The sequence below is a fragment of the Lethenteron reissneri genome, chromosome 18 (assembly GCF_015708825.2).
Source record: "Lethenteron reissneri isolate LAM-NWPU_2019-01 chromosome 18, ASM1570882v1, whole genome shotgun sequence".
Taxonomy (NCBI): domain Eukaryota; kingdom Metazoa; phylum Chordata; class Hyperoartia; order Petromyzontiformes; family Petromyzontidae; genus Lethenteron; species Lethenteron reissneri.
In genome coordinates this window covers 6,415,659-6,437,739 of record NC_083796.1, presented here as the reverse complement: position 1 = coordinate 6,437,739, position 22,081 = coordinate 6,415,659, and the positions used below count along the sequence as shown (strand labels likewise).

At 41.4% G+C, this 22,081-nt stretch overlaps 1 protein-coding gene across 1 annotated transcript; it reads right to left on the bottom strand.

Moving 5' to 3' along the window:
* Positions 1 to 3,700: 3,700 nt before the first annotated feature.
* LOC133343768 (complement C1q tumor necrosis factor-related protein 3-like) lies at positions 3,701 to 15,465 on the bottom strand. Its single transcript, XM_061553586.1, has 6 exons — positions 15,007 to 15,465; positions 14,296 to 14,404; positions 13,727 to 13,881; positions 13,184 to 13,313; positions 11,799 to 11,898; positions 3,701 to 4,485 (listed from the first exon to the last, which is right to left on the bottom strand). Exons 1-6 carry the CDS (start codon positions 15,304 to 15,306, stop codon positions 4,326 to 4,328), a joined length of 954 nt encoding a protein of 317 aa, XP_061409570.1. The 5' UTR covers positions 15,307 to 15,465; the 3' UTR covers positions 3,701 to 4,325.
* Positions 15,466 to 22,081: the final 6,616 nt, after the last annotated feature.

The window sequence follows — 22,081 nt, the reverse complement described above, 5'->3', positions numbered from 1 at the left end:
GAGTAATAATAATGTCTTTTATTTATCCAGGAAAGCCTCATTGAGTCTCAAGACTACTTTTCAGGAAAATCATGCTATATTGGGATGTTTGGCCGATTGTATTATTGAGTGTAGAATGTAAGTAAATAAAAAGCAATGTAAAGTATATAACTTACGTAAACTTCATGTGGCATTTTCCCCCATTGCGTAGTGACAAGAGTGATTTTATTGCTAGTTTTTCATGCTGTCAGGTCTTTTCGGGATCTTTTACACATCCACCTCATTTGCTCATTTGTTTGCTAAACCTGCAGTCTGAGAAGTCACATTCTCTCACTCAATGCTGCTTCCACAACATATCATCGGTACGCCTATACAGTCTTGTTAAATTTGCTTTGCTAGGCAAACACGGGATTAACATTTACTGCCCGTTAATCTGAATAACATTTCATGGAAATATTGTATCAGTAAGATGTGAACAGAATATGCGGTGACATTAGGTAATTTAAATATGATAACATCCACCAATTGCAAAAAAAATCCTTGCGTTTCACCATAAACCCACAATGCAATTCATTTAGCGGGCACAAAGGCTATTTTATCATATCAAATATTGTACAAGTGGCGTTGTCTTTGTGATAATCATGTGCCCATGTTTATGTGTACATGATCTGAAGTCAGTGGCTGCATACATCACATGGCCTCTTTGTATATATTATCCAGAAAACCCACACGGAGTCGTAGGAGTCTTTTTCAGATGCATCCTGCATTGGGATATGATTTGAACATGTTTTCAGCCAATTACTGAGTGTTTATACAAGTGGAAGGAAACAAAAGCACCCGGAGAAAACCTGTGCCTTGTGCAAGAGGAGGCAACACTCTATCCCCGTACAGATGGAAATAGATGGCGATAAGTCAACTTGCTGTGTTGCCTTCTTGCGCACTCGTGATAACCTAGGTTATTAGACCATAATACAGGTTTTTTGGTTAGATCGCTTAAATATATAAATGTGTCGTTAAACACGCCACCACCCGACATAGCCAAATAGTTAGGTTTTTGTCACGTAAAGAGAACATGACAATTCGTTACTAGTACAGCACACCGGTGTGTTGGAGAGCAAAGCCACAACATTTACAATCTGAGTACGACGTTTCACCAATAATTACAACTAGCCAGTAATTACTCAGATTGTAAATGTTGTGGCTTTACCCTGGCAAGTCAGGGTATTGCACTTCCCCGACGTACATGGGAAGGGAGTTTCACAACATTTGTGCGGTGACCTGTCAACCCTCACCTCTGCAGTGCTGGATCACAGGCCAAGTGCATAGCCACCACCACCTGGTGGTGTTCTCTGTCTGTAGCGTGTCAACTTGCACAAAAGCTCACGTGATTGGATCACCATTTTTTGACCGTTCATTTTTCAGAACACACGCTTTAATATAATTGTTTTGCTGAACAATTTAGGTGTATTAAAGGAGCCTAACACACCTACATTGAAATGCATCATGTTGTCTCAAAGGCAATGTTAAACCTTGATTTTTATTGGACATTACTAGGCGTTTTTCCCTCGCGATTTTTATTTTTTGTAAGCTGTTGTGCATGAAAAATTATTGACCATCGCGTGCCCTCCAGGCACACTCAGATGTGCAGTTAATTATATTTACAGGTCCTGACACACAACTGTACCGTGATTATGAATCCCAAATATCAGAAAACCATCAGCTTGCCAAAATAAATGAATATCGATTCGGTTTAACCTTGACACTGAGCTGTTTACTTAACACTTAATTAACAAAAACATATTGAAGTGTGGTGTTCATCGTTGCAATTGACAAGTATTTTAGCTTATTTGCACGAGTAAAGAATCCCGATTTGGTCACTGGTACCATATCTAGTACCTCTAATATCCAAAATAAGGATGTTTTAATCTAAATTATTTTTTACTTGAATGTTCAGAGAAGGATATCAGACATTTAAAATGCTTAAAATGCATTGTCCTTGAGTTTTACAGGAAATTACAATTCACACATCTCAAAAACAATGTAAGTTATGGAAACAATAAAGAAATAACAATACGTAAAGATGTCGCCTTGCAGTGTCTTGCTCGCACCACTCCTCTCTGATGAGCTTACTCTTACACCATTGGAACCTCATTTGCCAGTAAAAAATATGATAATTGTTTTTTTTTTAAAGGTGTCAGTTTTGTCGCCAGATAGAAGGGTAAAAACCCAATTATCATATTTTTTACTGGCAAATGAGGTTCCAATGGTGTAAATGCTTACCCCGAGCTCTCATACTCTGATGGTGCATTGTCTTTGAGTTGTGCGCCTTTTGGCGTCATCTGGTCCAACCCATGTGAGACTAGGCTCTAAGAAAAGCTGTCTCGGGTGTGGACCAATCAACTTCAAGGACAGTGCATACATTATCAGAGTTATGTTTTTTGTTTGCATTATGACTGCAGGTATTGTGGTCTATGCAAACATGACTCCTTGTAAAACAGGTGTCAGTTTTGTTGCCAAATAGAAGGGTAAAAAAACAATTATCGCGAGTCTACTCTTATCATGCTGGCCAGACGTCTTGGAATGGGTGTGAGCACCCACACTTAACCCCACCACACGAGACCCGTCGATTAACAAACACGTGAACAAAAACGAGACTGATGACTAACGAGTTCAATATTGCATTTTAAACTGTAAAATACAAAACATGTCAGTACTACGTTTAACAACGTAGACTTTCGTGACCAATATCCATCAGAAGTGTTTTGGGTTAGATCGCATAAGTATAAATGTATCATTAAACCCGCCACCACCAAGACAGCCAATTATTCAGGTTTGTGTTGGAAAGTAAACCCACAACATTTACAATTCGAGTACGACGTTTCGCCAGTAATTGCAACTAGCATCATCAGGCATGCGGCCAGGGTTGTGGAGAAATCCTCCTGCTTCGGTCTTAAATCGAGGGATACATGTGATATCGTCACTTGTGAGCCAATCAGGTGCGAAGGCCAGATATACATTACCGGTTGAGTCATTCAAAGGGAAATCATCAACATTGTGCATGCAAATTATGCATGCACACCAAGCCTGTACATCCCGCCGTTTTTGTGTGCAGGAAATCGCAATATCTTTTATCGTCTGCTCACAGTTAATCACCATCGACGTGTGGTGACCTTGATAGGCATGCAGTTAAACAGTGTATTACTTGATAATTCGCTTCAAAGCAGCACTAAGACTGTAATTATCAGAACGGTTACAATTATTTTCAATTCTCTAAATTTCGATAGATTCTCGAATTAGTCTAGTTTTGCACAGAACTTCAACATTATCAAAATCAATCGATTGTGCTTGTTGGCACGTGTGTTCTGCTACTACAGTTACATAACTTGACAAAATGCAACTGTTTTACATTTCTGCTGCATGGCTCACCCCTGTGTTATAAACGCTTTCGCCAGAGCAAATAATCAGATTAATTTGTTTAATCGCTTTTTTTCTCATTGAACTCTACAAAATGCTGTATATGTTATATTACAACTTATAATACAAAAATGCAAGTACAGTACAGGCAGACCTCGCTTTGCGCTCACAATGTGTTCCTGAAGTGAGCGTGAATCGAATCGGTGCTAAAAGAGATCGTTATACTATTGTATCTATGGGGATGCGTTCCCAACAGCGTTATTTCTTTCATATTTCTTTCGTATGAGCAATATACGAGGCGGCCAGCTTGTATCCAAAACATTTTATTGCGGAAGAAGTAAACATGTGGTAGTGTACATTGTTACGAAAATGCTCAGATTGCTACGGTAGCTATAGCAACATCAATTTATCCATGAATTCATGAAATGTAAATAACACCGCATACAGAAATACAATCCTGTCAATCAGAACTATGCAGAAAATTAAAAACATTTTAGCCTCACAATGTTAACTGGAAAATATAAGAGAATGTTCCAGAGATTTCAGCATATTTGGCTAAAATTATAAACACACCTTATTGACTGTGGGCCGAAGTATGCTGGCCTTAATACAATGCTAAGTCTATACATTAATTTAAATGTTTGTTTAAAAGTAATGTTCCAAACTAGGAGAAACATTGATATTAAATGACATCCAAATGCAATTTAAGCATCAGGTATGCAAGTCAACTGACCATAATGTTACACTTGCATTATTGCTTTGGTAGACTAAAATGTATCCGGCCATTTATTTGGCTTTCGAGTAAATACACGTTTAATTGAATTTGTTCTAAGCGGCTACAAAAGAGCATACACTTTACCTCGACTCAAAAGAATATACAAAAGGAAAAGGACGCAGACGAAATAAAAAAAACGATGCTGTTGCGGAGATGCTCAGGCGGTCTCAAAGAGGAGGAATCCGCAGAAGGTGGAGAAGCGCTGGTGGTCTCCGTGAATTCCCCCGTTGCCGAGTCGCAGCCACACCTCGTCGCCTTCCTTGAGCCGCAGCACAGCGCTATTCCCAGCTGTGTCGTGCTTCCCCTTCACTTCGTAGCTGCACACCAGGGAAGTGGGGGTGGGACACGGCGGCGTTGGAGCCATGTTGAGGCGAAGTGCACGTCGGCTGGCTGATGAAGTGCCTGATTCAAGTGCGGTGTTCATGCCGCGAATGGAGATGCTGCACGGGAAAGGCAAAGCCAGGTCGTGCACTTGACGGCCTTAACTTAATAAGAGCTATTTTGGCTTGCACAGGTGCGTGGAGAAGTGAGTGATCCTTCCGCCTGAAATTAGGCATAATTAGGGCCACCCCCCCCCCCCCTGCAGTGACAGTGTTAAGGGATTAGACGTCTACTGGAGAGGTAATAATAATAATAATTCAGAAATCTTTGAAAACCTCTCAACTGAGTTGCACGGGAAGAAGCACTGCCACTGCAGAATCGCTTGGTATATTTAGCAAGTGGCGTTTGATTTGCATACAAATAGTGTCTTGAACTTGGGGCCGCTTTTAGAAATCACACTCCTGGCGCAGTATTGCATGTCTGTAATTGAGTGCAGTGGAGGCTCGAGTCCGTGGATGGTATGTGTTTGTGAAGCTGCGAAATGCACTGCGATGTGAAGTGGCCAGGAGACGAGCAGGGCAAGTGGAATTGTCTCTGGGCAGTCCTGTTTTCTCCCACATGCAAAACACTCCTTAACAAGGGACTGGTAAAACATCCCACGTGCAGTAACTTCCTTTGAAAATTGTCTTAAAACTCTATATTTTCTGAATAAATATAAACCATCTTTATGATGTACTTGTCTTTGAGTCGTTGTTATGGAATGTTGATGAGCAAAATGTCAATGTGTTATTTATTTACAGGTATTGCTGACAGTTCAGTATGCTCATGCCTTCGGGCTATTTCACGTGAGCGTTTTATAACTTCACAGACAATCCATATTGCATGGCTGGCGTGAAGATCATTTGACTCTTGAGATGTTGAAAGGGGACATTGGTGCGCCTTGTGTACTTGACTGATGGTCTCCAGAATAGCTGACAACCTTGAAAACAATATATTGTCTCGTGAAAATTTTTTTAGAGTTTCACTTCATTTAACGCTATGTATGAAGACATCATAAGCCTTTTCTAATTCCACTGTTGGATTAGCCCCCCCCCCCCGGCTGTATTGGTTATGGAGATTATTTGACCATACTATACCACGCTGGTTAGTGTCTACTTAATTCATCTCCATATTAATGTCACACAAGACCAATTCAAACATGCAGATGGTGTTCCAACTGCATGTTTGTTGACAGGAACATCCCATGATATTCCTCACGTCAGTCGGGTGTTATGTGTTTGTGTGTTAGTCAAATGTTCTCGCAATACACTCAGTCAACATAGGAGGTTAATAAAGATTGCTCTTAGAATTGGGTGTGTACTGTATTGATCTATTTAGAATTCCTGCACCTGAAGGTGATAAGCAAACAATCATGAAAGTATATAGTGAATGGGCAAGATGAACAAAGAAGCACAGATATTCGTTGTGTAAAACTGAATCGTTTCAGTGTAACCCGTCTCGTGATTCAAAGGCTGCTTTATAATACTATAAAATCCCCATGCGAGTAAAATGTCAAATAAAATGTTTGTTTCTGCATAAATGGAGTGGCTTTTTCACACACACACACACACAAAACACCAAACAGCCGCCGGAGATCATGTGCCACATTGTCTCCCGTTAAACCGGACAGTGATGTTTTAAATCTGGTGCTGGCCAGATGTTTGAAGGTTGTGCCCTGAGAGCGTTCGTTGTCAACGAGTAGCAGTTGCCTGAAGGGAGCCGTTTGCTCAGTGTTGCACACATTTTAGGTGTATTTATAATTGTCCGATGCAAAAATAAAGCCAAATTAAGTGCAAAACCAAACTTAACAAGTGATTTTGTCGTGCAGTCATTACAGACCGGGCTGAGACCATCAACTTTGACAGTCCGGTTTAATCACGAGCGGCTGAAACCCAGATTCGAGGTCGGGATATCAGCAGTGCCACTTTGACCTTTGACCCACCTGGACCCCCTCAACCCCTTTAATTTATCCAACACGGGGATCATACGTGTGTTTTTTTCATGTACATTTTCTATATTTTCTATAATCTGTAAAAAAAATCGGTAAACCTTATACTCTATATTCAGAATTGTTGAATGTCCCTCGCAGTTTTATGGCCTGGTATTCTGATTCCCCACTCCTAATTCTAGGGGTGTCATGGTGGTGATATGTTAACTACCTCGCCCGGTATACAGGAGGTCGTGGGTTTGATCCCGACCCTGACGCCTCTTGTATATTTGTAGTTTGCACGTTGTATATGTATTTTGAACTTCTTTCACACCGTACGTGTTAATCAGAGGTGCAGAGGAAAGACAATAGACGAAACACAAAAAGCAATTCGAAAGAAATGCGTTTTCAATTTAGACTTAAAACTGCATAGCTCCAGTGGCTTCCTAATATCGGAAGGGAAGAGCGTTCCAGATGGCCGCAGAAGCGTATCGGAAAGTGCGCGATGCAGTGACCATCTTTGTTAGATGGTTAGCCAAAATCTGCTGCGAGGATGACCAGAGTTTGCATGATGGTTTACGCCCCTTGCCGAGGTCAACAAGGTATTATGGTTAATTTGTGGAAAGCACTTTGTGTGTATTGAGCACAACCATATAATGTATTCGTTCAGCAACTGGAAGCCAATGCAGCTCGGCGAGCACCGGACAGACATGATTGGATCTTGCAGGACCCATCACGACGCGTGCCAGAGAATTTTGTACCGGCTGGAGCTTGTTCTCTCCCCGTGGTCGGGTGGATTTTCCTGCGGGTGCTCCGGTTTTTCCCTCCACATTTAGAAACATGCGTTTAGAGTATTTGGCTGCTATAAATTTCCACATCATAAGCCATTTCGTTGGGCTATCATTTGTGGCCATGTCGCTTCTGAAAAATAGTTATACAGCTCAGTGGGCCTTACTATAGCCACCTGGAAATTCATATTGGAAATTACCAAAATGCAGAATCATTTATAAAGTGGATGTTAAAGTCCCTATACTGTCATTAAACCAGAAACAACGTGCAAAAATAAATGGTTTCAAATGAACGATTCTGTGTAACACGTAATTCACATCCAATTTGCAAATGGAAATGTAGATTTTCTATGGGCTTTTGTGAATTACTTTTAAAACAGTTTAAATGGTAAATCATTATAAAGCATCTTGTAAGTGTTCACTAAACATCAAAGAGAATGTGTGTGTAGCCCAGGGAGCTAATGCTGTTTGAAAGCACTTAGCGTGCACAGCTGAGATCCTATGTTCAAATCTGAGCAACCACCCTTGATTAAACTGGGTTCGTAAGGGCATTGAGTTGATGGTATCAGATTGGCCACCAATAACTACACTAAAAAGCACGTAATTGTAAAGTTAGTTAGTAACGTAATTTATCATCGTTTGCAAGAACACATAAAAATACCAATTTTTTTGGCAGAACGAATAAAAAAGATGTGCCCCTTCTGTGTACAAATAGGTATTTTGAAGAGAGCGAAAAGTACAGTAGTTCAGTGACACAATCTGCAGGGCCCTTTCTGTGGCATGGAATGCTGCACTGGTCAGAGCTCTGAATGGAAAATGTATTTGCCTCGTGACATGACGTCGATAGAAAATTTGGAATGTAAGGGGGAAAAAATACGAAGAGAATGTGTGCCACACTTGGGCCTTGTTGCTGATGGGAGTCCCCTTCAGTTGTGTCTCGGTGCACTTGTGAAAACACGGAATGTTTGGGGACCATTAACGAAAGATGTAAGTTTTGCACTTCACTTTGTGGGATATATAACACTGGTAAAAAAAAAACGGTTTTTTTAGCCTAGACTTTTGCAGCTGTTTTAGACTAATTTCAGGGTGCTGATTCCAAATCTGATCTCAGATTTGCTCTATCACATCTCATTTTTATGCTATCAGCATACCCCATTTTCATTGATTTTACCCGAAATTAACTCTGTCACTTATGATTGCAAGTTGTTGCGAGTCAGTGACTGCTTTAGTGTTAAAATATGGTGCTGTATTTTTAGGATAGTGTGTTTATAATATAATTTTATGTAGATATCCACATTTATTTAATATTTTTCTTCTGCAGATTTTATTTAAAATGCAATATTTGATATCTCAAAAACCTGATGTGATAGACAAAAACTGATGCCAGATTTGGAATCAGCACCCCAAAATTACCTTAAACCCGTTAGAATACCTTATGCCAGAAAAAGTGTGTTGACCAGTGTAATAGATGAACAGGCCACACAAGGATAAGCTTGACCTGCCACCACACCTCACCTCCCGATCTAAATTTATCAGAGATGTATGTGATAAATATATAAATGAGAAAATCAGAAAGCGTGTATCATTGCAAAATGTCTCCATACGGGAATGCACGTAATGAGATGATGTTTATCTTAATTGCCTGTCTATTTGGGATCTGGCAAGAGGTGTCTGTCTCTGGCAGCTAGCTAACAACACACAGATGAGCTGAGTCAATGGGGTACCGAGAATCAAGATATGATGCAGATGGGTGACAGAAGAGAGGAAAAGTTAATGTAGTGCTCAAAATTTCCAACGAGTAATACAATCGGGCCGTACGGAAAACACAGCCTAATAAAAGCATATACATGTGTAACCCAAGAGTGTTAGCAGAATGTGTGCTATTTGTGGAACTATACACGTCCTGATGGGGTGGAGTGGCGTTGCAGTGGTTCAGCGTGTGCTATAAACCTGGTGACCTCACTTCCATTCTACTCCGAAGCGTGAACTTGCTTAAAGGGGAGGCATACAAAACTCAGCAGGGACACAACACGGCGTTAAGCAAATGTCAAATGCCCAACAATGAGAAATGACGCAATCTGCTTTTGTCTATCGTGAGCTCTGCTCTGCAATTCCCACCACGTGTTTCTAGACGAAGGGCTGCGACGCCCATCGCCTAATCGTGCTAATTTAGACACTTCGCGTGCAGCCGTCTCGAACTGCAGCAGTGCTACTGCAAAGAACACACGTGACCAAAACCGCGTTTGCCGAGTCGCTGAACTGATGCTCATCCGGCACATCGTCCGTACGCCTATGGATGTTCACCAAATTGGGGGACTTTGAGGAAAAATCCATTACTGGTTTTGAATATTGTGAGAACATATTTTTGACTGAATAGAAATATAGACAGTGAGGGTGAGTGGGTTAGGCCCCCCTACCCCTCTCTCAACCCCCCCCCCTCCCCCACCCCAAGTTTCGAGCCGCTCGCTTCACCTTCTTGCCTACGAATGCTATGAGGATGATTCAATTAGCACGATCCCTTTTACCAATCCGCACTGAATAGCGTGGTGAAGTATGGTCAAACAACCCTCATTATCAATAAGGTGTGGATGCCTCCATCCCGTAGTGAAAGGGATGTGAAGTATTATTATTGTTGATTACACCTGCTGATAGTTCTAAATATGGAGAACAGATAATGAAAATTATAGTCACATTAATGTAGAAGCGTTATCCGGCTCAATGACAAACAATGTTCGTGAACGATTAACAAAGCCAATTAATTCAATGATTTTTTTTCCCAGTAGTTTTCAACGAAAAATATCCTTGGGATGATTTCAATCATTTAAATATCTGCACGCCTATGTTGATCATTTGGATGACTACTCAAACAATCCATCATGGCCCATCAAGCCAGAGTCCATAACTTACATAAGTCCCACCAACAAGAGAGGATGGAATGCACGACTGCATCGTTCATTGCCCTACACTCTCATCGAATTAGTGAGCAGCACACTTCAATCGGTCACATTCCCATAGGCTGGGAACATTTCAACCCCATTTATTGAACGCGACTTGCCAATATGTTCCAGTTAATCCAGACTCAGGACAACTTTACCTTCAATTAAAGTTGTGATAAATGTTATTGAAATGGCTTATCGATTACACGATTCGCACAAAATATTCAACAATGTTCCTTTGTCTATTTTTTATCATTCACTAATTTCAGAATTTTTTTAGTATCACGTGGTGAGATCCATATAATCGTCAATATACGCAATATTATTTTGCATGTTTAAATTATTGCCCAATTTCTACAATTATGTTATTATAGTGTGCATTCCCCACTTTTAATGTTTGTATAACTGGACAGTGTCCTTATTCTGTATGAAATGCAGAATATTTACGTTCTTTCGCAGATAGTCGATCAGCAGGACGTGTGTGGTGGGGTAAAGTGTAGGTACCTTCACCTCTTCCGAGACATTTGATCAGCATGGAATTATAGTACCCCTCTTTACAGCACCCTCTAGAGGGGCTGTCTGGAGCTCATGTTTAGTGGAGGCTCTTTTGCCAGCCGTGACATGCGCAAGCATTTTGTTTTCTGAACACTTTCTTGAACACCAGGCTTATGTCGAGAAATTAATTTAACAAGCAGTGTGAGTGCTGTCTCCAGGAACACACAGCTATCTATTCGGAATCATATGCAGTCCCGAGTGAAATACAACATGCAAACTTGATTTAATGAGCTGAATCGTAATATATTAAACATTGCTCGCACGTAATTTTCACTTAGTCACGATCAATTATATTTAGTAAAATAAATGTGGTACAGATAATGAGTTGGCAATTACGACAAGTGCTGTTAGATAACTGTTACATTTTAATTAATTACTGCTTCATTACACTTGATTTCTGTATATGAAACATATCAGATTGAAATTCTGAAGCAATTTACATGTGTCCAATACCATTTTGGGTATATTTTCACAGGACAATTTGGGATATTTCTAATGTGAATATATATATATATACACAATAAATCAAATATCGATGAAACCAGTATCTAAATGCAGCTACATCTCAAGGCAATGTAAAACACGCACAGAGAACCACCCAAAAACAATAATCACATGTTGTACATGAATACAACTTCATAGATAGGGGACAGTTAGTAACAGTTATCGGCAGAAACAAAAGTTAGGTACATATTGTAATCAATAAATCAGTGTTTTGTTGATGCATGGCTCCTGCCCAGCGGTTTACTGGGGTTCATTTGCTGTCGTTGCTCATTCTGATCTGTTGCCCCCCGTGGCCTTGAACTGCCTTCCCCACTGATCTGTCCTGTCAACTCCCTGCCCTTATTCAAGTTCAACAAAGCTTCCTATTTTTCTCTTCCTATGACAGTCTGTTTTTTTTCTCTCCCTCTCTCTCTGTAATATACGCACTTGATCTGGACATCATCGCGAGATCGGGTCGCGTTTAGGCGCCGCCATATAAACAGACACCATGTTTCGACGTTAATGATCTCGCAGATAGTATATTATACCACACAGAACTCATGGCGGTGACTCATCCCCACCTGAACAAAGTGATGACCGTGTTGCCGTTGTGCATGAGGTAGACCACCGTTTCCTCCACGTCTTCGTGCTTGAGCATGTTGAACGTGAAGTAATACACCCCTGCGTAAAGAGGCAGCGTTGTCGCACACGTGTCGTCGACGGTGAATTCGAATTGCTTTCACACACAGTGCTCTCAGGGTGGGGAATTATTCTCAATTTCCCTTTGAACGTGTTGCCAAAATTCCACGAGTCGCCCATAAATGTGATGGTTGTGAGCACGTTAAACAAAGCGATGTTACATTACTTAACCATTTCGAATAGATATAAAATACAATTCGGATTTAAAGAGGCTACTAAATGCAACGGCATCTCAAAACGCTGCAGACTATTGTGGAACATCCATCGCAGGAAAAGAGGAGGTGGATATACATTCATCATGATTTAATATTATTACTGCATTATCAAAGAGGCAGTCATATGCAAATGTTCCAAATAATAAATTGTCAATCCACTGCTGGATGAAGGCTTCCCCACACCGTGTCGGTCATCCGGCATGTTTTACCATACTTCACCACATTGGTCACAGTACAAGTTGGTGAAAGTGGGAAACAACACTGTTTCAGATGACTCACCACTTGTGTTCGCTGTGACTGGAAATCTTAGGTCACCGGAGCCAGAGTGCGGTGTACTAACTGCTGTGCCCACTGCTCCACCCCCAAACAGTACTCTGTATGGTTATTGAGTGATTGCCCAAGAATTACTTATTGGTACAACATAGGGTGACGAATGCTAATAGTTACTTTTTTGAACAATTATATCTCTAGATTACAAATGTGTATGCTAGAAAGCTTACGGTGGTCGCTTTACCAAAGTATGTTTGTATCGTTTCGGAAAAAGAAAAATCCATGTGATATTAAACATCCACGGAATATAAAAAAAAATAGGATGTGTCGCTATAAAACAGAAAATAGTGGATATATACACAAAGCTGCCTGCTCATGATGGATAATGCCCATGGTGTGGATAATGGTAGCATTTGTCACCCCAGTTGTACTGCTCACAAACCCCGTGGTGAAAGCACCTACACCTGGTTTCCCCCGTTTTATGCGGTAAATGTGTTCCAAAAAAGAGTGCACAAAGCGAAATCGTGCAGCATGGACAACACAGTCGCCCAACCCAAAATGCACCGCACTAGACAGCTGCCTGCCCGAGTAGCGCACAAAGTACAACACGCAACGTTGTCCCACGTCTGACCGCATGGCCCCCATGAGTGAATCCAAACCAATTTTGTTGTAGAAATATGTTAGCCCAGTATACGCGACATCGCACAAACCAAGCCCACAAAAAGCGAGGGAAAAGCTGTATTCAATAATGTGAGGCTGTGCCGGTCAGGGGGATGCGTTACCGGTTACAGGTGCATTGAAGCGGCCGGTTATGATGTCAAAGTAGTTTCCGAGGTTGGCTTCCACACTGCTGAAGATGATGCCGCTGTTCTGGTTCGTGAAGTGGGTTGCCATGGAAGCCATGAACGCTATCTTCCGGTTACAAATTGTAATGGGAACACATAAATACGCGTCACAACTTGCATAATTACAGACGCACATATACCGTGTATAGATTTTGATTACGCAAAGCTGTCACTTATGAGTTGATAATGTATGCCCATTTAGGAAGCAATTATTGGTGCACTGAAATGTCAACTATTACACACGATCAACACGTAGGCTATATATATATATTACAAATGCCTTGTTCCTTCTACGATTTTGTGCAATGTTTCCTTTCTTTACAATAAACCACTCACCGCAAATAGATCAATCACTGCGCCACGTTTTATTAGATGGATAAAATATTAACGGTTCTATTTTTTGAGCGGCGCTCCTATGAATTATTGATAAAGTGCTCGCGGCAAATTGCCCTCTCAAAAAGTGGCTCAAAGGAGAATTACCTTGAGCTCTGATGGCACGCCAGCCTGCCCCTTTTCTCCCTTGGGACCCGATACGCCCCTCTCACCTCTTGTTCCAAGGTCCCCCTTATCACCCCTGTCACCTTTTGAACCCTCTCTGCCGGGCAAACCATTGTTGCCATTATTTCCGTGATTTCCTTGGGAAAAGAAAAGAAAACAAAAAATATTTTTGTTTACAAATTATCGAGCCAATCACCACACAGCGGATTGCCCCTGAGGCTTTCAGAGTTGAATAACACTTTTGATTTTCGGCTCTGTAATCACGTTGTTTTATTGCCCTGCCGCATGCATCCAATTCTGAGACTGAAACGATGCAATGGGAATTGGGGTCGTCGTGTGTCTCATTTGTGAGCAGGGCAAAACGCTTTTTATTTTCTCGATCCACTTTCCTCAGCAGCCTTTCAAAAACCATTTGCAAAATGTCAATCAATTGGACACGTGTGACTGCAAAGATGCACCGAACTGCAAGATATTTTACAAAGTGTGAAGGAATAAATGTATACGTATATGAAGGAGAAAACACACTGAAAATGAAGTTCAATAAACATTACCTGGAATGCCGGGAGGGCCCATTGATCCTGGGTATCCACGTGGGCCAGGCGCACCCAGGAAGCGTCCACAGTCTGGCCCATGGGGCCGATCTACAGCATGCTCTGTGTCCTAGGGAAAATGGGCAAAGTCTCCCCACAGAACCAATCGCTCCACATCCCTCCAGGCATTGCGCACGTTGCAAGAGCGCGCTTTCGCTTTGCAATTAAAATGTAATGGATTGTCAATCAAAATGTTCAGAAGGATGTGTTTTTTTTATACTTGCAAGGGCAGTCCACACGTGGCTTAGTGGTGGGGAGAGATGTTATTGTTGCCATTACATTTATTTTCAAAAGTAAGGAAAATAAGATAATTACCTACCTTTTAAATAGCACATTAGAACAAAGCGCACGTCAATGTAGCCAATTTAATAAAATGGCCCAGTCAAAGGTGCAATGATTTTGCTGCAATGGCCATATTGATTAAGTAAACAGAATCCATTTAATTACAGTGCATTTACATTAAAATAAACGTTTCATTCTGGAAACATGGTCAAAGTATATGAAATAATAACAATTTGTCAACACCTACTTTAATTACTGTTCACATACAACAGCATATTCCCAAAAAAAGCTTTCAGCACAAACATGTATTTTAAATGCAGTCTACAACTCCCAAACACAATTCAACTGTTGTAATACTATTAAAGCGTGTGTCTAATAGACAGCAAGTACCTGGCCATAACTAGTTGATTTCGTTTTCTCTCTGGCCGGTTCTTTGTGCTTACGCGCATTCCTATCTGGCTGCTTCCCTTTGGGGGTGGCATCTTTAACCGTCTTGTTGTCTACGACGACCTCTCTGTTGTGACCGCCGCCCTCGGAGCGTGGCCCCATTGTCTGGGCTACGGGCACCGAGGCAGTGGCTACGATGGTGGGATGGGAAACGGGCTTGGCGCTCACCTCCACGTATTCGTCTTGAGCGACACACAGGTGAGCCAACAAGAACAACAGCAGGGAGGCAGCTGTCGGCAACATAATGTGGTCAATTGTTTCTCCTTCGCTCGTTGAGATTCCTTTTGACTTTTAAATGTAAATGGGTCCTTTCGTCATTACTCCTTCGATTATACTTTCAATGGGTCTCTGCTCTGTCCTTCCAGTTTGACGCCTCTTTCCAGCCAGGTCCTCCAGATGCATTTATACCACTGGAACGGGCACAGGGGGAGGGGGGGGGGCACCTGTTTGGCTCAGACTTAAACGTGGCGTGCAAGACCGAAACTTTCTCACGCGCAAGGCCAAATGCTAATGCGGGTTTTCGGCGTGAGGTATGGCATTTGGCACGACCGATGCGTGCGCCTCTTTGTTTCGAAGGATAGCTTCACACGGTCAGCCATTCGTTCTGGTATAATGTGTACCAGAAAGAGGAAAGCCTGTCACCAGCTGTTATGCTCATTTACCTCCTACCGTGTGAGAACTTTCTGCGACAAGTGAGAATATATACGCACACGTGCATATGCATGAACGTACATTTTTGTTTTATATATAACATTCCAATTTAATCTTCGACGACAGACTTCACATGTTGCCTCGCCGAGAGCCCTGACAGGTGCGCTTGGCTGTAGAGTGGATGAGACTCAGGTTGACTTCGCACCCCGGTAGTATTTTATCCTCGTCACTGACGCACGGGTTACTGGCACGCGGTACTGACACGGTGGCCATCGCACAACTGACAGAAGCAGCAAAACAACTAAATGTGGAGGAACAAAAATAGTAGTGAAAACAAAAATGGTGAATTCGACGCGGCCAGGTGACTGGTTGCGCATTCACCGTTCAAATCCAATATCACTGCGGTGTGGATGAACCGTAAACATTCTACGCGCCGCCTGCGTCACAGTGGACCTTCAAGATCCCGTGACGTCATTCGCAAGAGCAGGGCATTGTGTGCCCCCGTAATGGTTCAGATTGCAATTTACACGACAATATTGGCAGGAGCTTCCTAAAAATAAACAATCAGGAGGTTCAGTGAAGATTTTCAGGAGAAACGAGCACAATTAATACTAAAGTAGATGAAGTAAAATAAAATTGCGTGACATTTTATATTCTGCCGCAATGACTATTTTGAGCTGTGTTCCATAAATGTGCGTCAAACTGGAATTCCATTACAGCAAGCCTGCCTCTGCTGATACATATGATGTCATGGCTCATTAAATGTGCAAAAATGTAAAGACTACCTTCGCTTTACTTAAATTGGAGTACAGCAATGATCGCCCCCTACTGCGAAAAGTTGGCAGGACCCTCCGGAAAGAAAAAAAAACAGTCGCAAGTCTCAGTGAGGGTTTCCCGGGTAAACAAGCAGCAACATTAATACTGCGAAACAAATCTTGAAGGTCAGGTGTTGACTTTTCAAGTGATTTCGAGGTATGCATGTTACTGTATGTTGAACTGGTCTGACACAGGTGGGACTAGGCAATAAAGAAGGTTGTCTCTGGTGTAGGTCAATCAGTTTAAAATAAAATGGATATATTGTATCAGAGCATGTTTGTTTGCAAGTTCACCACAAACAAGTAGTGCGGTTAATGCAAACTTGATTCCTTCCAAAAGATATCTATTTGGTGTTTGAACATCTTAACACTTGTTTTATTGCCAGAAAGGGTTAAACCTAATTCTTATTTTTCACATGTTGAATTTATTTGCACCGCACGTAGCCAACCATGCTAATTGGAGTTGCGGAGGTGTTGTGGGACCAATGGAAGGCGCGATGAGCAATGCAACTTTTAACAATTTTATGCCATTTTCCGTGAAGTGGCCATCAAAGAAAATGGGATTTTTTTTTAAGATTAGTGCAGAGATGGCGATGGCCTAAAGAAGCCTTCTTCATCTGCCAGTGGATTGCTCATAGGTGATGATGATGTCATTGCACACAAGTCTCAGGGCTAATTAACCTATTTGAAAATGGGTTTGCTCATTTATATTATACAATAAGATACAAATGAGAAAAGGGATTAATTTTTAACTCAATATTTTCCGCAACGATGTCGGGCTGGCTTGGAGTATGGATTATCGGCATAAGCCACTAGCACTAAACTAAAAGGCATGTCAATCCACAATAATCCTATATAATTGTAGCCTTTCTTCCGATGAAGAGGTTTATATAAATATATGTGTATATATACATATATGTGTTAGCGCGCTGCGCTATGAACCCGGCGACACGAGTTCGATTCCTGCTCACGGCCAACACCAGTGACGGTTATCTGAACCAGTCCCGGGCCTCCCCTAGGTCGACTCAGCCTCAAATGAGTACGTGGTGTGGTGTGTAAACATTGCCACTAGGGAGACAAAGGCGGTCGAGCATGGTGCTGGTCACCCACCCCCTCGTGTACCGTTCTGGCCTTCATAGGTGCTCGCTAACAGCACTTGCCCCTTCGGTCTGTTAAGGCTATATGGGGGATCTTTATATGTGTATATACGTATATAAACCTCTTCATAGGAATATAGGCTACAAACATATATACACACATATGTGTATATATATATAAAGGATTAAATAAGGCGAGACGAATGTGGCACGCCAAAACAATTCCCGGAACGGCATTCCAGACTGTTCCAGCTGATATTAAACACTGCTTATGCAGAACACATTGAGCAATAAAGTATAAACTACATTATAAGCCTGAAACATTATTCGATAAATATGACATGCAATGCATCGTTATTGTTAGGTGTATATTCGAAGAGAGACTACATTGTGAATGTGTGTATGAACAGGTGTAAAATCAAGAAACATCTCTTCAGCGCGTTTTGGAAATGGAAAAAAAGATCTCTGAAAGATGGAAGGAATCTTGAAAACCATCACCAAATTATTTGGTCAGTTCCTTATGTCAGGCAATGAGCCAAAACGTCTGGGTGCGTAATTGGATTTGGCCCGTGAACCGACATTCCATTTTGGTGCTTTTGGCCATGACATGAAGTCTGAAACGTTCTCTCCAGAGTGATCCAGAGAATCAATTTTGGAATTTATTTTCCGTGAAAATGTTTACTTAACTGATGCGTGCGTATAAATTCATTGCGTTGAATTTCAAATAGCGCACGTGTAAAACAAGTCATCTCCAATATCATCGTCAGCCATGATCTTTCCACTACTGAATGTGAAACTTTCCAAAGCTGTTGCCATCTCTCGCTGTCTTGTGACGCCATGGCTGGGAATCAAATTCAAAACACTAATTGATCCTTACGGCGGTACCCGGGGTACCAAATAATGCAACATGCCCGAGGCAATTAAATATTTTATTTCTGGGACACTATTTTTTCCAGGGGTGTACTTAACTCCGCGACTGGGGTACCAATCAATCCGAAATCAGTGCCACACTCCGCGATGTCGAAACGCCAAACATTACCATTAAAAAATCCGTTACCGAAAAATGCAACTTTGAAACTTGCATCGTGTACAGCTCGTCGAAATGAGTCGATTGCCGCATTCCCTACCATCAATAGACAAAAAATGACTATCACGGACATTATGCGAGAGCCGGGGTACTGTGGTACCCCGGGGTGCCGCCATACGGTTCAATTTCAAAATGCAGCGTGCTAGACACTGTATCGGCAATGTTATAAGAAGTGGATAATGTGTCATATTAAATATGGATTCAATAATAATTGGAATACTTGTGCTGTTATTGGTGCTCTTCAACTGGATTACAGCATTATTATTTTAAATCTAAAATATTAATTTGATAGATGTCACATGATAACGGTGCAATCTTTTCAATTTTCAATGGGCTTGTAACGCAATGTATATGTATGGTTACATTTTCACATGGATCACATTTAAACCTGTATTTATGAAGAAATAAAACATTCTAACATTTTCACTGGTGACTATACTCTGCTGTTACCATGACGATGTATATGAATACGCCGTCCTATATGCAGACCACAAAGCAGAGCATTCCCTTAACGTTGTTAACTGCCAATACCCGTTTTGTAACATTTCTCAGTCTGCCTGCCAACTCAAATGGCTTTTTATTTGATTCACTGCTTTAATTTAAATACAAAGGATTAGACTGTGCAGTGATTGTCTCAGGATTGATGTGCGTGAAATCAATATTTGCACTCCCAAATAAGCACTCACCCGTGCTACTAAATGTTTAAAAATAAGCAATGAACATCGTTAACCCTAACTCCGAGGGTGGTATGAAATAAACCCACATTTACCAATCCACTGGCTTCACTGATGTCTCAATGAACTTAGAACAGTGGGATGTGGATGTAATCTTCATGACGTCCGTTAGGGCATTTGTAATAATTGTATCTCAGGCTGCATAGATGCAGCACAGTGACGGATACCTCAGGTAATAATAGATCCTTCTTGGGATGTACAGTTCCAATGATACATGTAATCACTAAATTCTCTGGTGCAACCCACCACACCATCCAACAAGCTTAGGCTTTCAAAATCAAGTTAAATTGCCGATTAAAATGGAAAGTGAATCAGGTCACTCCATCGGTTGTATATTCATTGTTATCACGTGTGTATCAGAAATGCGAACGTATGTATGTTAAAAGTATTTCACACGACACGTAGTCAACCATGCTAATTGAAGGTGCGGTGGAAGGACAACAAACGAAAACCCAAAAAGCGGTTCTAAAGAAATTCGTTTTCAATACAGATGTCAAAGTGCATAGCTCCAGTGGCTTCCTAATATCCGATGGAAGAGCATTTCAGATGGCCGCAGAAGCACATGCAATGCAGACCGTCTTTGTTCGATGACTAGCCAAAAGCCACTGCGAGGATGACCTAGAGTATGCATGATGGTTTATGGTCCTTGACGAGATCAGCAACGTATTGTGGTTCATTTGTGGCAAGCAATTCGTGTGCAATGAGTGCCACCTTATAATGTATTTGTTCGGCAACCGGAAGCTCGGTGAGCGTTGGATCTTGCAGTATCTGTCACACGTGCCAAAGAATTTTGTTCACACTGCAGCTTGGTAATGTTTTAGCCAGAATGACCGTAGAGTAGTGAGTTGCAATAATCAAGCCTTGACGATACTATGCTACACACCACCGTGTTGCCTATGTCACGATTCAATAGTGGTAGAATGTGCCGGAGAGCCCCGATATGAAAATTTCAGAACCTGACTATATTTTGGTGATCAAACGACATATTCTGGTCGAGTATGGCGCCAAGGCTCTTGAGATGTGTATAAAACGGAATCCTAGTGTCTGCGACCGCCACACAATGATTCTTCCACAATTTTTTTCGCCTGAGCCTTAATGCCAACCAGCAGGACCTCTGATTGTTGTGCATTAAGCAGCACTTTGTTTCATGCAAACCACACGTGCACCGCTCGCGTGCAACCTTCGAGGTTACTGCGGTTCTCCACATCTAACTTTGACTTCACTGCGGTGTACAATTGAGTATCATCAGCATATTTATGGAACTTGATGTCATGCAATGAGATGAGACGTCGCATTTACTGTGAATAAAATAAACGGGGCTTGGGCAGGACGCATCGCTGGAAGGGATAATCATTTGTGATCGAGACCAATGACGGAGTGATAGCTAAAGAAGGGAACATCTCCAAGGGGATGGAGATGGAGCAATGAAAAAAAACACGTGTGCAGGTGCTGGATGGATTGTTGCATTGCGAGACTGTGGCGAGGCCTTGGTCTGGCAATGGATAGACAATGGCTGATGATGACGATGACCTATATATCTCGGATAAACTCTACTCGAACTGATAGTATATCATTTTGAATAGTGACTCAGCTTCCCACTGCATAGGCCACACAAGATCACATCCAATATAGCTCTTTAGTGAGACTGATGTCTTAAATGGTATATGATTACGTATTTCAAGCATCACAATGATGAATAATATTGTGCTCTGCCAAATGTAAGATTATTTTATTCAATTTCACTACAAAAATTGTTAATTCATTTAAATCATGAAGCTTGTGGTTAATTCATGAAACAAATTTTTACATAACACACCATGGATAGTTCAACATCCTGAATGTGCATATCACTTGGAGCATAGTACGACACATAATGTTCAACCTGTAACATAACAAGCATGCTGCGAAAAAGAGAGAAGTAAAACATTCCTGCAGTCACGAAAGCTTTAAGTCAAAATTATTTCGGAGTGTAAATGAGATTGTAGGATTCCATACATTGCCTCTTGCTTTGTCCCCACGACTGCGCTTGGTGCACATGCTGCTTCCTACTCGTATACTTCACCCATTAGCAGTGACCCCGACGAATGATTACTCTAAATTGTCCCATGGCTGCAATGGGGCTCCCATTTTCTATTGAAGAAGACAGCGGTGGCCTCCGCACAAAGATACGGTTACCACCGCGATGCGGGTAATTCCCTTGACTGCATTAAACATTTTAATTATTCTAAAGATTGCGAAAACAAAATGGATTAAGCGAGATCATTAAATCGCAGCGTATGTCTTCATTTAGGCTCAACGACAATGCAGATAACTGTGTGCAGTGCTTGAGGTTGTAATGTAATCTGCTGTTTTGGGCTGCAGTAAATCCTCCTGATTTACCATGTGCGGCAGTGATGTCTCATGAATTACCTTTTTTCTGAGTGTATGAGCTTAGTTATCTCATGCTTTTGTCGTGTGTACTTGGATTTCTTTTTTTTATAACTTTGCAGTTATTGCAATAAGCAAACCTTTGGTAATTGACAGTATACAAAAGCTTAATTTGCATTGTCTTATTATTCAGAGAATGGAACATACAAATGTGATTGTCAATATTTAATTCGAGTTCTCAATTTGCATTATCATTAATTACTTTTG